At 42.2% G+C, this 18,929-nt stretch overlaps 1 protein-coding gene across 2 annotated transcripts in view; it reads left to right on the top strand.

Annotated features, from left to right (window-relative positions):
* numbl (NUMB like endocytic adaptor protein) overlaps positions 1 to 18,929 on the top strand; it is a 68,931-nt gene that overhangs the window by 18,358 nt on the left and 31,644 nt on the right. The window contains exon 1 of one of the 2 annotated variants that reach the window (XM_030744350.1): positions 15,039 to 15,215. The exons of the other annotated variant lie outside the window; for it this stretch is intronic. Coding sequence (XP_030600210.1) covers positions 15,175 to 15,215 — 41 coding nt within the window. The 5' untranslated portion in view covers positions 15,039 to 15,174. Of the gene's footprint in view, positions 1 to 15,038; positions 15,216 to 18,929 lie in introns of those variants that run through there. 2 annotated transcript variants of the gene reach the window in all.

Below are 18,929 nucleotides of genomic sequence, written 5' to 3'. Positions count from 1 at the left end.
CACAGGTAATTACTCATCAACAATACATTATCATTGTGCTGCCAACGGGGAGTGAAAAACTTGTTGGTGTGGAAATTTGATATTTGAAAGTTGGCTAATGAAAAGAAGCAGAGAATTAATGAGTACTTTGATCCAGTTCCAATGAAGGGAAATGTACAAGAAAAAAAAAAAAAGCTACCTGTTCATAAAGAAGCAAGAAAAAACAAGAAATGAAAAGAGAAAGTGAATCTAATATTTCCGTCAGTGGATTCCTGCACTGACAGCTCCCAGCAAACTGAGGAATTCTCAGGAATTTATGGTGGTTTGGTGATTGTGGCTCTTTGTGCTATGCCAACGTTGGCATATTAAAATGCTCACGCGCTAACTGATATTCAGGGACTATGATGTTTATCATGTTTAAATGATTACATGCCAAACTAAGATGTTTAGCAGTCATTAATTCTGTGTCTCGGGTCTTGTACTTCCATACCTGCTACTGTCAACACGTTAGTGTGTTTGCAATTTAAAGCATGACAACGTTGAAGTCCTCTACACGTACCCAGATGGTGCACTTTCATACAGAAAGTGTGGACAGTGTGTACACTTCCTGCGCTCGGTGGTTGCCATCTTCACTATGCAGCCAAAGGGAGACACGAGCCAACAATTTTCAGCCCGCAGGAGGACGATTCCTGGTCAGCACATTTGCCAGTGCTAACTAGCGAGCTAACAGCGGCAGGGTTTTTCAGGCTTTGCGGGTAAAGCTGCACAGTGCAGAGTGTGAAATTGTCTTCACTGCAGAAGAATTTAGCATTATGTGCGATTTGAGGCGCAGCAAGTTAGAGAAGTTCACACGATGCAGCAGCTAATGCAACTATTGTGCTCAGATGTTGCAAGCATGATTTCTGGTAAATGCACAACTCGCTGTTTGATTTGAGACAAGACTACCCTTTCAAAATTCATGTACTAATCAGGTACATAATGTACATAGAGAGTACTCTATGTACCTGATTAGTGTTATAGCTTACCTTTAACTGTTGAGGTAAGAAATGAGCCTGATATATATAGTCTGAATACTCTGCCCTGTGATCTCAATCTATCGTGATTTCATGATGGTCGCAGATGAAAGTATCACTGAGTGTGTTCTTTAGTGTAATACCTCTAATGCCATTCCTTGGAAGCACCAACAAGCTGAGATTTCTGGAAGATTTTGCTTGAGTTGTGCTGCTGTGCAACCACATTAGCCTAGAGGGGACTTAGCGGTGATGGACTGCTGATTTCACTAATCCATCAGACTTTATGTCTCAACAAGTTAATTGTCTTGCTGTTTTGTAACTAATGGAATCGCTGGCTTCCTGGAAGGTAGGAAGTTAGTCTGAAAACATGTGGTTATGCAGCATTTGGAAAAATATGTGGGCTGAAACATATGAAACTTCCAGTACTGACTTTCAAGTATCATTTGGTGGATCAATAATACATCATTTGCCTCAAAAAATACAATTGGCTTTAATGTAATTTAAAAAAATATCTATCATATGGTCTACGTATTGGCTTCTGGCTAGTTTCCTTGATTTACTTGAATAACTTCAAGTTCAAATCTGAACTCGGGGCCACCCAGGCTGCACCTCACCATCGGTGCTGGGGTGCCACACCCTCTCTCTGCCTCTCTTCCCCGGTGCCATTGTTCCTTCGATGACAAGGACCACGTGCCCCCCTATTCAGCATCCTGGTGGGGGGTAGGCGGGCTCTTTGTCTGCCTCCCATTGTCCCAGACACACGCTTCCATTTGACGGACACACGTGCTGACAAAAGAGAAAGGGAGCCGAGGAGGAGGAGGAGGGGCCACCGCTGGTCATTATTCTCGATGGTGGCGGCGGTGAAAAGACGAGACGCGCTGGCCATCTGTGGTTCGTGTTTGTAATCTGTAGTGACCGGGGGTGAGAGTATGTGTGTCTGTTTGGGGGGATGACACTGCACACACACACACACACACACACACACACACACACACACACACACACACACACACTTCTCAGTTTCTAAAAGAATTCCTCTCTTTTGTCTCGCCACGCTTTTCAAGGGGCATGATGCCTATTGAGATGGCTCCCCTTCGCTTTTGATGGGATTTTGCTCTGCTCTGAAGTGAGGTTTGAAAAGAGGAAAGTCTTAAGTCAAAGTGAGAGAAAGTGACTATGCAAAGTCTCTAATTCCTTTCTTTTCCTCTCCTCCTCTTCTCTCTGTATCAGATTGACTATTGTTTTCCAGCCACAGGCCTAAAACACCAGTCCACTTGTCTTTCTCGTCTCTGTCTCCCTCTGGCCTGATCTATCTGCCTGAGGGTCTTCACCTCTGCAGTGTTTACTCTGTATCATCACGATCTCCCTCTACTTCCTTTTTTTTTTTTTTTTGCAGAGACTAACTGATAACTCTAAAGTGAAGCCTCTAAACACGGGCGAGTTTTTTTTAGAAGTCACTCTAGGATGTTTTCACCAAGCTGAGATATGACATAACTTTCCAAGCCTCTTTCCTTTTTCTGTCCTTCCGACTTTCTTTCATTTCTCTTTAATTCCTGCATTCTTTCACATCATGTTTCTATCTTGTTTCTCGTCCTCACTCTTTATTCTCCCTCAGTCATTCTGTTGCTTGCTTTTAGCCCTATTTTTTTCTCCCTACTTGTTTCAGTACTTTGCTCTTTACCCCCAAACCCCCCCCCCCTTTTCCCTCTCCTCCGGTCCTTTCACAGAATTATTGGATTTGGGGAATGCCACAGGGCATGGTGTGTCCATTCAGAGAAATAAAAGCCATCTTTTGTCTTTCCTTAATTTGATTAAATAGGAAATGCATAGAGAAAAGAAGCATCAGAACAGCTGTGCAACATCTTGGAAGTGTGTCAGATTAAAAAAAAAAAGAAAAAAGTCATAAGTCAGCTATGAGACGTGTCACTTCAAATATTTCTGGAAATCAGAAAGCTTCTCCTGTATGAGCCGTGTGCAGCAGCGCCACCACTGTGTGATCTGCCTGACTTTCGAAACTCATTTCTGCCTGTGTGTTGCTGCATGCCCGGCTTGGGCTTTTAGTGCCGGTCGATAAGACATGACCAGCCCTGTGAAGGTCATTCTGTCTCGCTTCTCCAGAAACCAAAACTCCAAAACCGCTGTAAAAGGCAGCCACAACGATAACACAGCCCGACTGTAATTTCTTCTCATGTCCCAGTTTTTGATTTTTGTTTTTTTATTTTTTTTTTTTACTGTAAATGGAAACAGTTTTGCCTCTGAGATGTTTTCTTTTTTTCCCCCTGTGTAGTAAGTTTCTGTGTCACCAGATGTTGCTGTAAGGAGGATTGCTACGATGTTGCCTAAGAGAAAAGGACATGACTATTTCCTCGTGGCCCAGAACAGGCTGTCGCGTCTTGCTCTCTGAGGACAGATTTGAGGGCAGGCAGACAGATGGTTGATGTCACACAGGGAAATAAACTGACAGACAGATGGATAAAGAGACAGCTTGATAATACATGCATCTATATAGAGATAAAGCCTCAGGCCTTTTGTAATATGTATTTAAAGATACAAACAGCATTTAAAATATATAACTATGATATGCAAACTAACTTTTTTCAAAGGAGATTTGAAGCAAAAAAAAACTCCCAAAAACAAATCAGAGCAAACAGCTATAATTATGGAGCTGTATTTTTAAAGCTGCCTGTTATATTAGCACATCCTTCAAATGCTTCCTGTTTAGGAATGCAAAGACAGACAGAGGTCTGTCAGACAGGCAGCAGGAGAGTGATGGGGCAGATGTTAAAAGCCTTAAAAGCCATATTGATTTTTACATTTTAGGCCTTGTATGTTGTTGCTTTACATGCAAAAAACATGCATTATGCATGGATGCATTGCGTGACAGTCAACACATGAATTGTGAAGAAACTCGAGTTCACTCGATGTTCGTATTGGGCAGCTTGTGTTTAGCATTCGGTGCGCGTATTCATATATGCATCCTATGTATCAGCAAATTTAAAAAAAAAAAAACTTCCTGTCTGGACAGGAGGTCAGAGGTGAGAGGTCAGAGAAGGCTGCCTGGGGAATGACACACACACGCGCGCGCACACACACACACACACACACACACACACACACACACACACACACGCAAAAGGAGGAAACTGGTCTACATAACAGTGATACTCCTTCCATCCAGCAGGGGTGCTGTTACACAGGCAAAGAAACATCTGCACTCCTCTCCTCTGCACCATGGCTTTTACTTTAAATCATATCCATGGATGTTCAAATAATAGCCTGCAAATAACAGTAACATGTACTAAAGTCAGTACTGGCATTGGTGGTAATGTGTAGGTAAATTACTGAAAAAAAAAACTATAGGCTGCATAATAAATGGGTAAAAACTTGATGGTAGCTGAAATTCACATGTTCTTAGAAACAGCAACTTTGGGTTGTAACAAAGTGAAAGCTTTCTAACTTTGGCGCTCTTATTGATAAATTACAGACTGTCTATTGATGCAAGGGCATTTCTTTATCAATATAAATAGCTATAACAAGCTGACTTTTATTTGAATTAATTGTACAGCAGCTACATGTTCTTTTGCAGGACATGAGGAGCTGAAAATGGGAGATGGCTCTTTTTTTAGTTTAGAAGGCTGTAAAGTGAAGTGGTCACATAATCACTGCCTTAATTACAATCCACTTAAAGGGAGTGTGAGCAAAGATAGAGGCTGAAGGCTTTTCAGTGCACTTACAACAGGGCGAAGGATTGAAAATGTTATTGCAATGCTATTACAGTGCATCTATGTGGCGCTTACACAGGGTACTGGGACATGAACCTTTTTTTTTTTTAGTGCAGTTATAAAGTTGTAAATATGCTCCCCATGTGCACTCTGACTACCCAGTATATATATTAATGCCCTGTATGCATAAAGCATCTACACTGTAATTTGCAAGCTGAAGCATTAAATAAAAGAAATGATGTTTTCTTAAATTTTTAATTTCAGTGTTTTTTTTTCGATTCCTCTCTCCCACCCCCACCCCACAGCTCCCCACGGCTCCCCACTAGGAAGAGCTTGTTGTGATCAGCCAGGAGGGAGGTCTCCTTTCACCCACAATGTTGTCACTGTCTGTTTCTGGCTGTCCTCGCCCTCATCAGAACAGTCAAATTGTGTGTCTGTGTGTATTCATGCTGCTTCTCCACTTCCTCCCTCTTTCTATTTTTATTCTTTTCCAGAGTTTTTTTTCCCAAGTATCTGTCACCCCCCCCCCCCCCGCGCGCTTCCCCTCATTCTCCTCTCGTTCTTCCAGCCCACAGAAAAAACCCCCATACCATTGGTTGCCATGGGAATTGGTTGCCATGCAGCAGCGAGGTTTTCACGTGGTCCTTGCATGTATGTGTGTCTACTGTAGCGTGACAGATTTTGGGTGTCATGTTGATTAGGAATAGGGAGAGAGGTAATGCCATGTAGTCAGCCCTGAACACCTGACCTGTGCGCACATGTACAAATACACACACAGTAGGCTACAGAAAGTTATTGATCATCTATCCTAGCCCCAGGCCTGATCAGTTAACATACACCAGCCTTGTGTGTATGTGTGTCTAAAGCCACTTGAAGGCATGCTCACACACTCCTCCATCATTTTACAGTTGGTCAATGAGGCTTTGTCTGTAACTACAGGCTTTGCGTTGGTCTGTAGAGAAAGATAAGTCGGGGATAATGGAGACGTATGATGATGGAGAGTCACTGAGGGGAGAAAAGATGGATGAAGGTTGGGGCGAGAGGAGAGAAAGAAGAAAAAGAAAGCAGTATTGACCGTAGGTAACAATTGATTTAAGCAGCCTGTCAGGATAAGGCACTGGATTTGGCTGTCAAGCGTCACTGTTGGACAGCCTGTCCATCTGAGTGCAGTATTACAGATTTTGACAGGATGAAAAAACGAGGCTTTGGTGGATTCTTTGACAGAGCTGAAATCGAAATGTATTAGGATTTCTTTTCACTCTGTAATTGGATAGCTTGTGTTTGCTTAAGCCGAAGTCACTGAGGTGGTGAAATAACATAATGATGAGCTGAAGTGGTTCAAATTGACAGATGTAGCATGGAGAGTGGACCCACTTAAAGATCACCCATCTGTTTCTTTAAAGAACACCGTTGAAAAGCTGACATTCAATACTGAATACATGGTAGAAGGTAGCAGTATGTTATATGAAAGCTGCACTTATGACAGCAATCTCTTTCATGAAATCATGAAGTTGGCGTTTTTAGTTTTAATGCCTTCAAGTTAACCTCCTTAATTTATTGGAATTAGAATTAGATTAATTGCACACCCCTACCATGGGGACTTTATTGTGCTCCTGTGGCACTCTGTCCTGCTGGGGGAGACGGCTGCTGTTGGGGAGTGCTACTGCCATTGGGGGGCATGCTTGTTCTGCAACAGTGTTTAGGTGGGTGTTGCCAGGACTGAAGGTTTTCCAACAGAAGATAGTATTGCACTGAGATGAGCAGTGTTATTCTTTTTTATATGTCGCTGTTTTAATCCTGTGGCTGATCAAAGTATACAGATATTTCTCCCCATGATTATTGGAGAGCTAAGAGCTAATCATTCATTCATCCTGTGCCCAAAAACATGACTCTGCTGTGTATATGCAAGATGTGCCACGTTTACAATGACAGCTTCATGAGGTGAAGACATAGTAAGATATGTATATAAAGCTTGATGCACTCCCTCCCCAAAGTGGCCAAAAATCAATCATGTACAGGGTTCACAACTTTTCTTTTTATTTAACTGCTGAATTACAGACAAATCTTTATATGTTTTGCGGCCACGTGCCTGCACACTAATGCAAACACTTTAGGGTGCATACCTGAAGCATGTGGTATGCTAAAAGGAAATGATATCATGAAAAGTGGTTAGATTTTAATGTCCTCCACTTGGCTTAGACCAGCGATTCTCAAATGTTTTCTGACATACTTCACATCAGACGCTGAAAGAAGTTCCCGACCAACACCCGACAATTTTTTCATCAGTTACAAATAATAAAGATGGATCCAAGTTGAATTTTACTTAAATAAACCTCGGTGCAATAGCATAAGCATTTATTTTCCCACAGGCCTAGTGACCGATCAATGATCCCTTGGCACTCTCCAGTCGCTAGGGAAAAATGCGTATTCCCCGAACAGTTTGTGTGCAGTTGCTGGCAGTCGCTGTGAAATCTATTGGTAAAACCCCTTCCACTCAGACCATGACACTGGTGCTGCACTGTAAACTTCATTATGATTGCTTCAGCCGCTAGCAGGTTCCTGGTGTCACCAGTAATTTGCGTGGAAGATGCAGACTGGGCTGCAAACACTCACAAACTACTCGCCTACTTGTAGTGAAACTGTAAAAAGTGTGACACGTACCAGAAATGGAGAACATTCACCTTCAAAGAAACAGCTGGGCCGTTTGAAATGTGTTGGTTTCAGCGGTAAAGGTACAGTTTTTACTCTGAAGGCGAACATTCTCCGTTTCCAGTTGTTCTTTTTCAAGTTGCAGCTTGGAGAGTAAGTGGCCTGTGTTTGCAGACAAGGTGACGCCCTCCATGCAAACTATGGTTGACTGTGACAATCTGCTAGCGACGAAAGCAGTCACAAAGGAGAGTTTTGGTGCAGCATCTCCTTTGCGACCAATTTCACCTAGCAACAGGCAGTAACCTCCAGCAACCACATGCCGATTGGTCAGTAAGTACACATTTTTCCCTTGCGACTGGAGGTTGCCAGGGGGTCACTGACAAGTCTGATTGAGATCTTAGGTTTCACCTTATTGGCACTGGCTCTGTGTCCTTTGTGGGGACAGCCCCACAGTTTGAGAACCACTGGCTTACACACTGTAAAGAAAGATTGTTTATTGATTGTGTGATCGTGGATATTATCAGTATTAGTACTGCACGAGTGTGTGGAAAAAGCAGCTTCCCTGGTGGAACAAAGACGGAATCCTGACATTGTGAGTTCAGATTGACCCAATTTCATGTCAGTGTAGTGACTCACACTAAAATATAAAACAGCTTCAAGGGAAATGAATGGCTTGCACACTAATCACACTTGATTTGAGTGTCAGATACCAGTAAGTGTATATAGTTACTGTATTTAGGTCTGTGCCTGAGATCCCTGTAACACTGGAAGATTGCTTATTTGAACAAAGAGTTAGATAATTGAGTATTTGTAACCCGACCGATTGTTAGTTGTGGTTATGTGAATGTGACAGAAGGAGCCTAATTTACATTCAGCCAGTGTCAGTTAAAATAACAGACTATTATGGGACCACTAACGCCTGACGACTGTAAAACCACACAGTCTTAAATTTAACATCTTTGCAGACACACACACATTATGATCATGTTTCTGGGGGAAAACATGTGCCAGAGGGCTTACTTATTTTGACAAGGAAGTGTGTGTGTGTGTGTGTGTGTGTGTGTGTGTGTGTGTGTGTGTGTGTTACCCACCTGGCTGGTGAGCTCATCTTGTTTCATAACTACACAGCAGTTATAATAGGCTTATGCTAGTTAGTGTCTGCCCAGCAGACAGATACAGTGCCTTGCGAAAGTATTCGGCCCCCTTGAACTTTTCAACCTTTTGCCACATTTCAGGCTTCAAACATAAAGATATAAAATTTTAATTTTTTGTGAAGAATCAACAACAAGTGGGACACAATCGTGAAGTAGAATGAAATTTATTGGATGTGTCAAACTTTTTAATAAAAAACTGAAAAGTGGGGCGTGCAATATTATTCGGCCCCCTTGCGTTAATACTTTGTAGCGCCACCTTTTGCTGCAATTACAGCTGCAAGTCACTTGGGGTATGTCTCTATCAGTTTTGCACATCGAGAGACTAAATTCTTGCCCATTCTTCCTTGCAAAACAGCTCGAGCTCAGTGAGGTTGGATGGAGAGTGTTTGTGAACAGCAGTCTTCAGCTCTTTCCACAGATTCTCAATTGGATTCAGGTCTGGACTTTGACTCGGCCATTCCAACATCTGGATACGTTTATTTGTGAACCATTCCATTGTAGATTTGGCTTTATGTTTTGGATCATTGTCTTGTTGGAAGATAAATCTCCGTCCCAGTCTCAGGTCTCTTGCAGACTCCAACGGGTTTTCTTCCAGAATGGTCCTGTATTTGGCCCCATCCATCTTCCCATCAATTTTGACCATCTTCCCTGTCCCTGCTGACAAAAAGCAGGCCCAAACCATGATGCTGCCACCACCATGTTTGACAGTGGGGATGGTGTGTTCAGGGTGATGAGCTATGTTGCTTTTACGCCAAACATATTGTTTTGCATTGTGGCCAGACAGTTCTATTTTGGTTTCATCTGACCAGAGCAGCTTCTTCCACATGTTTGGTGGGTCTCCCAGGTGGCTTGTCGCAAACTTTAAACAACTTTTTATGGATATCTTTGAGAAATGGCTTACTTCTTGCCACTCTTCCATAAAGGCCAGATTTGTGCAGTGTACGACTGATTGTTGTCCTATGGACAGACTCTCCCACTTCAGCTGTAGATCTCTGCAGTTCATCCAGAGTGATCACGGGCGTCTTGGCTGCATCTCTGATCAGTCTTCTCCTTGTTTGAGATGAAAGTTTAGAGGGACGGCCGGGTCTTGGTAGATTTGCAGTGGTCTGATACTCCTTCCATTTCAATATGATTGCTTGCACAGTGCTCCTTGAGATGTTTAAAGCTTGGGAAATCTTTTTGTATCCAAATCCGGCTTTAAACTTCTCCACAACAGTATCTCAGACCTGCCTGGTGTGTTCGTTGGTCTTCATGATGCTCTCTGCGCAGAACCCTGAGACTATCACAGAGCAGGTGCATTTATACAGAGACTTGATTACACACAGGTGGATTCTATTTATCATCATCAGTCATTTGGGACAACATTGGATCATTCAGAGATCCTCACTGAACTTCTGGAGTGAGTTTGCTGCACTGAAAGTAAAGGGGCCGAATAATATTGCACGCCCCACTTTTCAGTTTTTTATTTGTTAAAAAAATTTGACACATCCAATACATTTCATTCCACTTCACGACTGTGTCCCACTTGTTGTTGATTCTTCACAAAAAATTAAAATTTTATATCTTTATATTTGAAGCCTGAAATGTGGCAAAAGGTATAAAAGTTCAAGGGGGCCGAATACTTTCACAAGGCACTGTATACACACTGAGACACATGAATACACACACACACACGCACGCACACACACGCACACCTATAGAGTAGCTATGATACAGACAGCATTATAGATATATTACGTACTGTACCTTTCTCTATCCTTTGTCTTCTGTGGCTTTGTCTTCATCTCCTCATATTTTTAGATCCTTTTCTTTCTCACCCTCCTCTTCTCTCTATGGCTGCATCTCACTCCTGAAGGAATGAAAAAGAAATGAGAGGAGGACAGCACATTAATGGTGATCAAGATAATGGTCTATATTATACAGAGAAAATTATGGGAACAGGATCAAAATTAAACAAAGCAATGGGTGTTAACTGCTATTGCTCTTGTTAACTGCCATTGCATCACCTTTAACCTGAACCATGAGAGGGTGTCTCACAGGTGTAGCCACGTCTGTTTTTGTCATCAAATAACTGCCGGAGCAGGATTTAATATGACAGTTTAGATAAACAAAATCATTGCCTGTGGTATTTTGTCTCTTCTTCTAAATGTCACAATTGTTGCTGTGCACCTTTTAACAATAGCAAACACCATATCTTACAAAAATAACATGCTGAATTTGGACTGTATTATAATAAGAAAGTCAAGCATCGGCCTGTTTCAGGTTAAGCCACATTAATGCAAACAGTTTTGAAAAAGATTTAGTGAGATGAGATTTTTAGTCTCCTTATAACCTTTGTTATCTTTGTTTAAAGGCAGTTTTTTTTTTTTAATATTATTTTTTATTAGCCTAAAATATGACTTAAAATAAAGACAGCAGGTAAAGCTGCGGTTATGTGCATGTGTTTCGTGCTGCTTGTGTTGAGTGAGATCAGTGGATTAGATGAGATTGTTTAGGGTGCTTTACAGATCTTTGTTTCAGCTGCATAGCATATGTACAGATTTGTTTGTGGTCTTGCCTAATGAAAGAACAGTAAGACATGTTTACCCATGGGAGCATTTAAGTACATCAGAATCACAGTGTTGTTAGGCCTGTCAGCATTTCAATACAATTGTTTTCAGTTCAAAGTGGATTTATTGTTTGGGGATGTTTTGTGCAATGGATGCTGCCAAAGCATCAGAGTACAGGTTGTTCATATAATTGGACAGCACACAACAACAGTGATATGAATATATATATATTATGTTATGTGTATTATAAAAGTGGCTGACAAATTAAAGGAAAGCCCGAACCCTTGAGCTCTTGGCTCTGTTGTCCTGATGGAAGTGGTCCCTTTGTCTCTTGTAGGATGACAGTACCTCCATCCGTAGAGCTCAAGGGTAGCTGAGTACTTTGTTACAAGTAAATAACAGAACTACATGATCATCTGTAACTCTCACAGATCAACTCCAGTCGTTCTGTGTTGGATTACAACTTGTTCTGCTCTGCAGCCTCAGTAATCTCATCCGTAGCTGCATATGAACCACTTCTCCACCTTCTGCAGGTTCTAGTTAGACCGGTTCTACAGCATCAAGCTGATATCCAGAGCAGAAGAAAACAGCAGTCCAAGATAATGGAGTTGGAGCACATCTGACTGTAGAATTAGATCATTTCTGGTCGAGGAGGTGAATGATATTGATGCTGCCACTGCAGCGATCTGACCTGCAAGCCTCAAATACAAAGGCTTTATCCACTGGTAAAAAGACTGGATGTCATTGTTCTTTCAGATGAATAAAGAAACAAAACTAAAAAAGAATTAAAACGAGTTGCTAAATATACTTGTGGGGCCTGCCCAAGTAAAGCCTATGTGGACAAGCTCTGAATTTGTAATGTTAGATACAGAGTGGATGGCGATGGTGTTGATTGCTTCCAGTTGCTAGCCATAAATGCCCAGAGTGCGGTATCAGAAACAGACACGTGCAAAGCCAGAGTGCAAGCGGAGCGTTTTGATCCCTCTCAGTCTCATCTTTCGTTGATCTCTGGCTCTGGGTGTTGGAGGGTAAACAGCTTAGAGGATGAACTGGCATCATGGAAGCCTGGGAATGTGTGAGAAGAGAGGGATAGAGGGACACGCAACACTACACTAGCCCCAGGCTAGGTTCCAACTACCGCCTAAAACAAAGGCTTAAAAAGTCTGGATCCAGTTGCAAGTCACACCTCGCCTGATATTAGAAGGCGTCTCAAATCCTTGTGATCAGATTCATGATTCCTGACACACATTCATGTGGAAACTGTGCTATACTGCTGATAATTTTTTGGGTATAGGCTACAGGCTGCAAGAATATAAACTTATCCAAGTGGCTTAGAGGAAGCAAATTATCTGTGACTATCAAGTCCTTCAGGGCACAAAGGGACAAAATTTACATTCAGATTACACAACATTATGCAAAGACTTCTCCAACAGTCTTGCATGACTTGATGACCCCCAGTGGATTTAAATTATGTTCACTGTGTTTGGGGGTTGTGCACCATAAATGTATGTTAGACCAAAACATAAATAAGGGAAGAAAATGTGCTTTTAGCATCATCTATATTCTTCTGAACCCACTAATGTCACCTGACCTTAAACAGCCAACAGCCTCCCCTCTCCAAATATCGATTTAAGTCCAAGAGTCTTATTATCCTCAAGCTCTACTAAAAAAAAAACTTCCAGTCTCAAGGTCATGCCTACATCAGTGTTAGTACCTCAACTGTGGAAACAGCTTACTCTTAGCTGCTCCTCAGTTTCTATGCAGTACTGCATTTGTTTCCCACAGACCCAACAACCATCTTCCTTTAGTATATGATGCTCAACCTAACTCTCCCACTCGTCTTTATCCCCAGTCTTAGTAGACATGCATATGGAAAACAGCCCTGGTACAAAAATGCGAAGAACTGCTTTGTTAGGCGTGTGTTGCTTCAGATAAAATGTGATTAACAGATAATATCCCAGGCATTTAGTTTGAGATAAAGATTCATGAGTTTGAGAGTTTATCAGCTGCCAAAACTCTGCGCAGCGTTTTAGAATTATGATTGGGGATTTACTGCTTTGGAAAGTTATTGCAACATAAGTAACGTGATCCCTCATAGAAACCATTGTGTGGTAAACAGTTGAAATGTGGCATTGAAGGTAGAGGGGACTGAAGGTAGGGCTGCCACAGATATTTGACTGGCTTGCTGATGTTGCATTGCGTTCAGCTTTTCTTTTTTTTTCTTTTTTTTGCCAGACTGCACTGAATTGGCAAACATGTTCATCACAATCCTAACCTGGTCCGACCTTTAACATCTGTCCTTTGTTAAAGAGGAACTCCACCAGTTTCACGCATTAGAGTCTGTTTACATTTAGAGATAAGTGGCTGGAGATGGAGAAGAAATTGGATTAACTTTGATAATGTTGCTTGAGTCATCAAAAAAACTTTGGGTTAGAAAGAAATTAATGCCAGACTTCTGGCATACTCGTCATCTCTGATCTAGACTACAAGTTCCAGCAGCACCTGAATCACCGACCAAACTGTCAGTAGTTGAGTTTCTTTGATAGTAGCTGATAGTAGAAGAATAATGTATGGAATATTTACTATATATTAAAGTTTATTTACTAAAGATGTTTACTAAAGGATTAAATCTGTGAAGTATGGTTATTTTCCCATAGACTTGTTTCTAATCTTTTATTTTATCATGAGGATTTGCGCCTTGCTGGCCACCGGAAAGTATGCAGTGTGTATTTCTTTTATATAAACAGTCTGTCGTGTGAAATGAAAACACAATTTCTGTGCATTAATTTTGATCCTTCATCCTGAGACTAACTACATAATAAAGCAATACAAAGCTGATGAAGCATCTAGTTTGTGAGTTAGCTTTGAACACTTAGCCAGTTATTGGCAACCTTTCTTCTCTTGCTGGATTGTGAAAATGTGCACATTTTCACCCCCACTCACTAACCCTTACCAATCAAAATAGGTGTCTATATAATAGCACTTTACTGCATCTAACTGCTCTAAATCTGATGCACAGTTTTATGTAAAGTTGACCTTTACAGTATATACCCAGGGCTTCACATGACCCACAAACCTCTTGAAAGTGAAAGAACTGTAACTAACTCTAAAATGAATCACAGTACAGAGCAGTTCAAACTTTAACACGCCATCTTCAACAACGTTCAGGGAAGAAAATGTTCTCTGATGAGCCATATGTTTCTTCAGCTTTGCCAGTGAATGTGTGTTGGGCTGTGTGTGTTTCATCATTTTGCAAAGGGAGCTGATGCTATCCCTGATCGTCTGCTGGGTGCCCTGCCTGTTGTACATCTGTGGCCTGCCCTTCAGCATCCAGCTCTGGAAAAGCACATGTCCAATAACACCCTTGTGGAAACATACTATCAGGCCGGGTTCCAGTGCTCACGTCAAAACACATCCTCCAGCTCCAGCCCTGTGCTCTCCAGATCCAGCTTCAGTGCCTGTCCCCAGGCTTTAACAACAGTTCTCGGCCTCTCCCCCAGTGCACTCTTGACCAGTGCGCCCACAGCAGATGGAGAGCAAAGAAAACTGTGTCACCACCCGCCATGTCTCTCTTAATCACCCCTCCCTTTTCCTTTTTCTCATTCCCGCCCCCCCCCCCCCCCCCCCCCCCCCCCCTCTCTCTCTCTTTCTATCCTCCCACTCTCTTCTTTCCTCACTCTCAGGATTTGGAGCGTCAAACATTGATTTGTCTTTATTTTTAGAGCAGCTGTGAGCATGCATGTGTGCGTACTGCATTTGTTTGTGCGTGTCTGTATGCCAGACGCTCATCCACACCGTGGGTCGTGGGTAGTTTGATTATGTTTGGGTGCACCACGGCGCTCTTATGCGAGAATTTGTTGGCGCTTTTTTTTTTCTAAGTTAATCCCTTAAGAAGAGGTGTGGTTCTCGCTCTCTCTCTCTCTCTCTCTCCCTCTCACTGCACACTCGCCTCCTCTCTGTCCCTCACTCTAAGCGCAATATCATCACATGCTCTCCAGCTCCTCTCCTCCTCTCATGTTTTCCTTGTTGCCGTTGTTGCCAGTCTGAGGGACTTCTTTCTCTCAGCTTGCCATCTCTCTGCATCTTCTGTCACTTGCTGTCGTCTGAGATGAGCTCCTGGGGCGAGATGGGGGAGGCCATTGAACTCAGGTGAGTCAGATACAGAGTAGGGGATGTGGTTGAACCTCAGGAAGGAACCGACTGCTGGCATCCAGCGTACACAAATGCGTCTTCGCTTTGCAGGGGATCTGTGCATACATTTCATACATTGTTTTCCTGCATACGTGTGTGTGATTGTGCACCTGGGTGTATTTTTGATTCTAACTGGGTCAACTGTTACTGTAGCAATCAGCACCTTGGGCTGTTTTTCTCAGCCTCACCTCATTTTCTGTTCATCAGTTTGACCCTGACCCAGCTCTGTAGAGGTCAACGAAGGATCTGTGGGTTTTTCACAGGAGGGATAGCTGTGGTTTGTTGTTGTTGTTGAATTATTTGGCTAGGGTAGCATTTTCTGTCACTGCCAAACTGATAATAGGTCTAGTCGAGCCTGCGTCCACAGGGCTCATAGCGGCTAATAGCCTTAGCAGATGCATTAGCCCTCATGCCCATATGGAAGAGATTAAACCTGCTAAATTGATACAAACACCCAACATTTTTTATTTTTTGTATTTTTTGTGTTCTGCGCACAGATCTGAGCATGCTCAGAAGTTTGTACATGGACACCTGCCACAGATACTTTGCCCAGAGCAAAGTATGTGTTAAATTCCCTCCCAAATTCAGTGCCTCTCAATTTCTCACTCTCTTCCTCTCCCTGTCCTCATGATTAGATAATTGAGGAGGCCAGCTCTCATGAGTGTTGAAAAAGGAATAGAACGAGGCATAAGCGTGAGAATACTGCAGGTGACAGAGACCTGTGTGATGAGTGAAATGAGGACAAATGGGGACAGACAGACTCAACAGGAGGGTGATAATGAGAGGATGGGTGTGAAAGGAGTCAAAAAAGAAAAGAGTGGAGAGTGGATGCGAGGAAGAAGCTGGTGTGAAGTAGATTTATTTTGGAGAAAATATACATTTCCTCTCTTTCCTTGTGGAAGAAGCAGGAGATGAAAATAGACTGAGGTTAAAGAAATTGAGGGTTACAGGTTTAAAAGAGAAGAACAGATGCAAAGAATGTTTCACGATTTGCAGCAGTGTTTATTATACACCGATCATCTTAAAACCAAGAGACGATAAGGTTCATTTATTTAACTGTGAGAGTTCAGAGCGCGTTAATGCAGCCAGAGCCACACCGGGTCATTTGGCATTCTTCTCTGACACAAGAGTCTGACGTATATTCTGCACAATTCAAGCACAAGGGTGGAGCAGTCAAGACACTGGGACATTACTGCAGCAGTTCTTGCAAAAATTCTTTGGCTCGCTAATATTTTACCAAAGTCCAGTTGTGTGCACAAAATCTGTCATTTCACTATGAACACTATGCACTACCTTGTATAGTATGTGAATTTTGAAAGGGATGGGAGAGTTGAGCACTTACTGGGTTTAAGTGCGATTGCTGTGCTAGATATTGCATCTTGTGGACATCTGCAACTTGCAGAGCCTCTGACGACCACTGACACTAAACTCTTCTGAAGTGAATAAGACAGTAAACAGTGTATTCACTATGTTTTTTTTACCTGCAACACCTTACAAGAATCTCCCATTCTTACCTAATGAGGTAGCACTGGCAACATCACTGACCATCACTTGCAGAACACTTCATATAGTGTGAAAACACTTATGCGCTCAAAACAGTGAGTGTAAGTACTATAGAAGTATGTGTTCATCGAGTTCCCAATTTATATGCAGCATGAAGCTGGTAGGAAATGTCTCCTGGCCACAGTACCTGCCGGTTATTCTACAATTTCCTTGGTTTTTAAGTTTCATCTGTGACTCTAGAGATGAAAGTGGGCCGCTCACTTTGCCGTCACATCACAAGTGTAGTACAAATGATAAGCTGACCTGTGGCTCTGGTCTGTACTGATAGGAGTGAATACAAAGTGGAAACCCAACACGACAATATGATACTGGAGCATATCGACTAGACTGCTCCACTTCACGCCTGGCTGCGCTGTGTTTAGATTAGCAAACACTCACACACGTACACACAAACGCGCGCACACACTTTTTCTGTCACTGTTACAGACACACCCCAGGCGTGCAAACATGACCACGCTTTTGGTACAGATGGAGACGCACAAAGATGCACTCATATAAGGTCATATACAAGCACACAGACAGGAACAAATGCACGTAAAGCTAGCCTGGTTTCTTTGCCTGCTGTTCCAAGGGCAGAAGGGGATTTGGATATTGTTATGTTAATCTGCCACTCTTTTGTGCCTTGGAACCCATTCAGACACACGCACACACATGCACATGCACAAACACACAGGTATGACAACATTCAAGTATACTTTTGTATACACAGAAGGGTACAGTCACAAAAAAAGGGGAGAGGAAGCAAGTTGCCCTGCAGAAGTACACACACACACACACACACACACACACACACACACACACACACACACACACACACACACACACGGACAGTCCTCTGCCAGCTTAACTTGGGTGGGTGGGAATTGAAACATAAGCAGGAGGGGCAGTAACAAAGCTTTGTGATAAGCCTGGAGGAAGAGGATAATAGGTGTGGGAGCTGCGTGTGCATAGCCTGGTGGTGGTGCATGTGCATGTGCATGCCTGAACGGACACGCACACACACACATGCACCTCTGGCTTCCCTCTGTAAAAGTAACATAATGTAATTTGCAGTTTCCCAGTTCAGTCCTGTTTGCAGAAAGCAGTGGGAGCAGATCATTTTAATTCCACGATGTTTTTTTTTTTTTAGACTCCCAGCTCTTTGCTGGACTGACCTCCTCATTCTCGACATTGATCTTTTCCCCTACTTTTGTTTGTGCATTATAATATAGCGCAAATGACATTTGTTGCCTTTCAGGGGAGATTGCATTTTCTTCCACTGAATTTATCTGATCTCAGGCTTATTAGATTCTTGACTCGAGTAAGCGAGCTGCTGGGAACAGAAGAAAAATGGCACGTGTACATGTTATAAGTGTGCTTCTGTGTTTGCTTGTGTGTATGAGCATTATAAAGTGGAGTAGGGAAACTGGGGTCAGACGTTACCCTTAAGAGCAATCACATTTAAATTGTACTTTAAAATGTAAGTTATACAGCAATTTTATTACTATAACTCTAAATAATGTGTTCCCATTATTTTGGCAGTGCTGTTACATGCATTTCTTAGAAATCTTTAGTGATGCTTGCTGTTTCCATTTGTCTTCATAGTTGATTTCATTTCAGTTTAGGTTGGCCAGCTTATACGCTCTTAGAGCTCACTGTTTGACTGCAGGTTGTCATTAACTTATATCAGCTTGCTTCACAGTGGACTTTGATTTTAGGATGAATTACAGGAAACAGACGTTATTTTTGAGGACTTTTTGTAGTGTTGATTAGCTTTTTAGCTGAAGGACTGATTAGTTATTGCTATGGCGTTCGTCTGTCCGTCCACAGTCGCTCCTCCTCCTCGAGTATTGGTCAGATTTTAGTGAAACTTCCACACCATGATCATCTAATGGGTCTTCACCCAGTGCCAGGCTCACATTCGTTGTTTTTATGGGCAATAACCTGTGAATCGTGATGGATCGTGCTGCTACGTCATTGATGTCTAATTTATAAGGCAAACGTATTCTTTTTTTTCCCCACATAATTTCTACTAGTAAAAATGACATAATAAATGCTTGACACATTCATCTCTGTTACCAGGTCACAGAGATGAATGTGTCAAGCATTTATAACATTATAAATACTTGA

Source organism: Archocentrus centrarchus, chromosome 13 (genome assembly GCF_007364275.1).
Source record: "Archocentrus centrarchus isolate MPI-CPG fArcCen1 chromosome 13, fArcCen1, whole genome shotgun sequence".
NCBI classification, from domain to species: Eukaryota; Metazoa; Chordata; class Actinopteri; order Cichliformes; family Cichlidae; genus Archocentrus; species Archocentrus centrarchus.
This window is presented reverse-complemented; position numbering and strand designations above follow the sequence as displayed.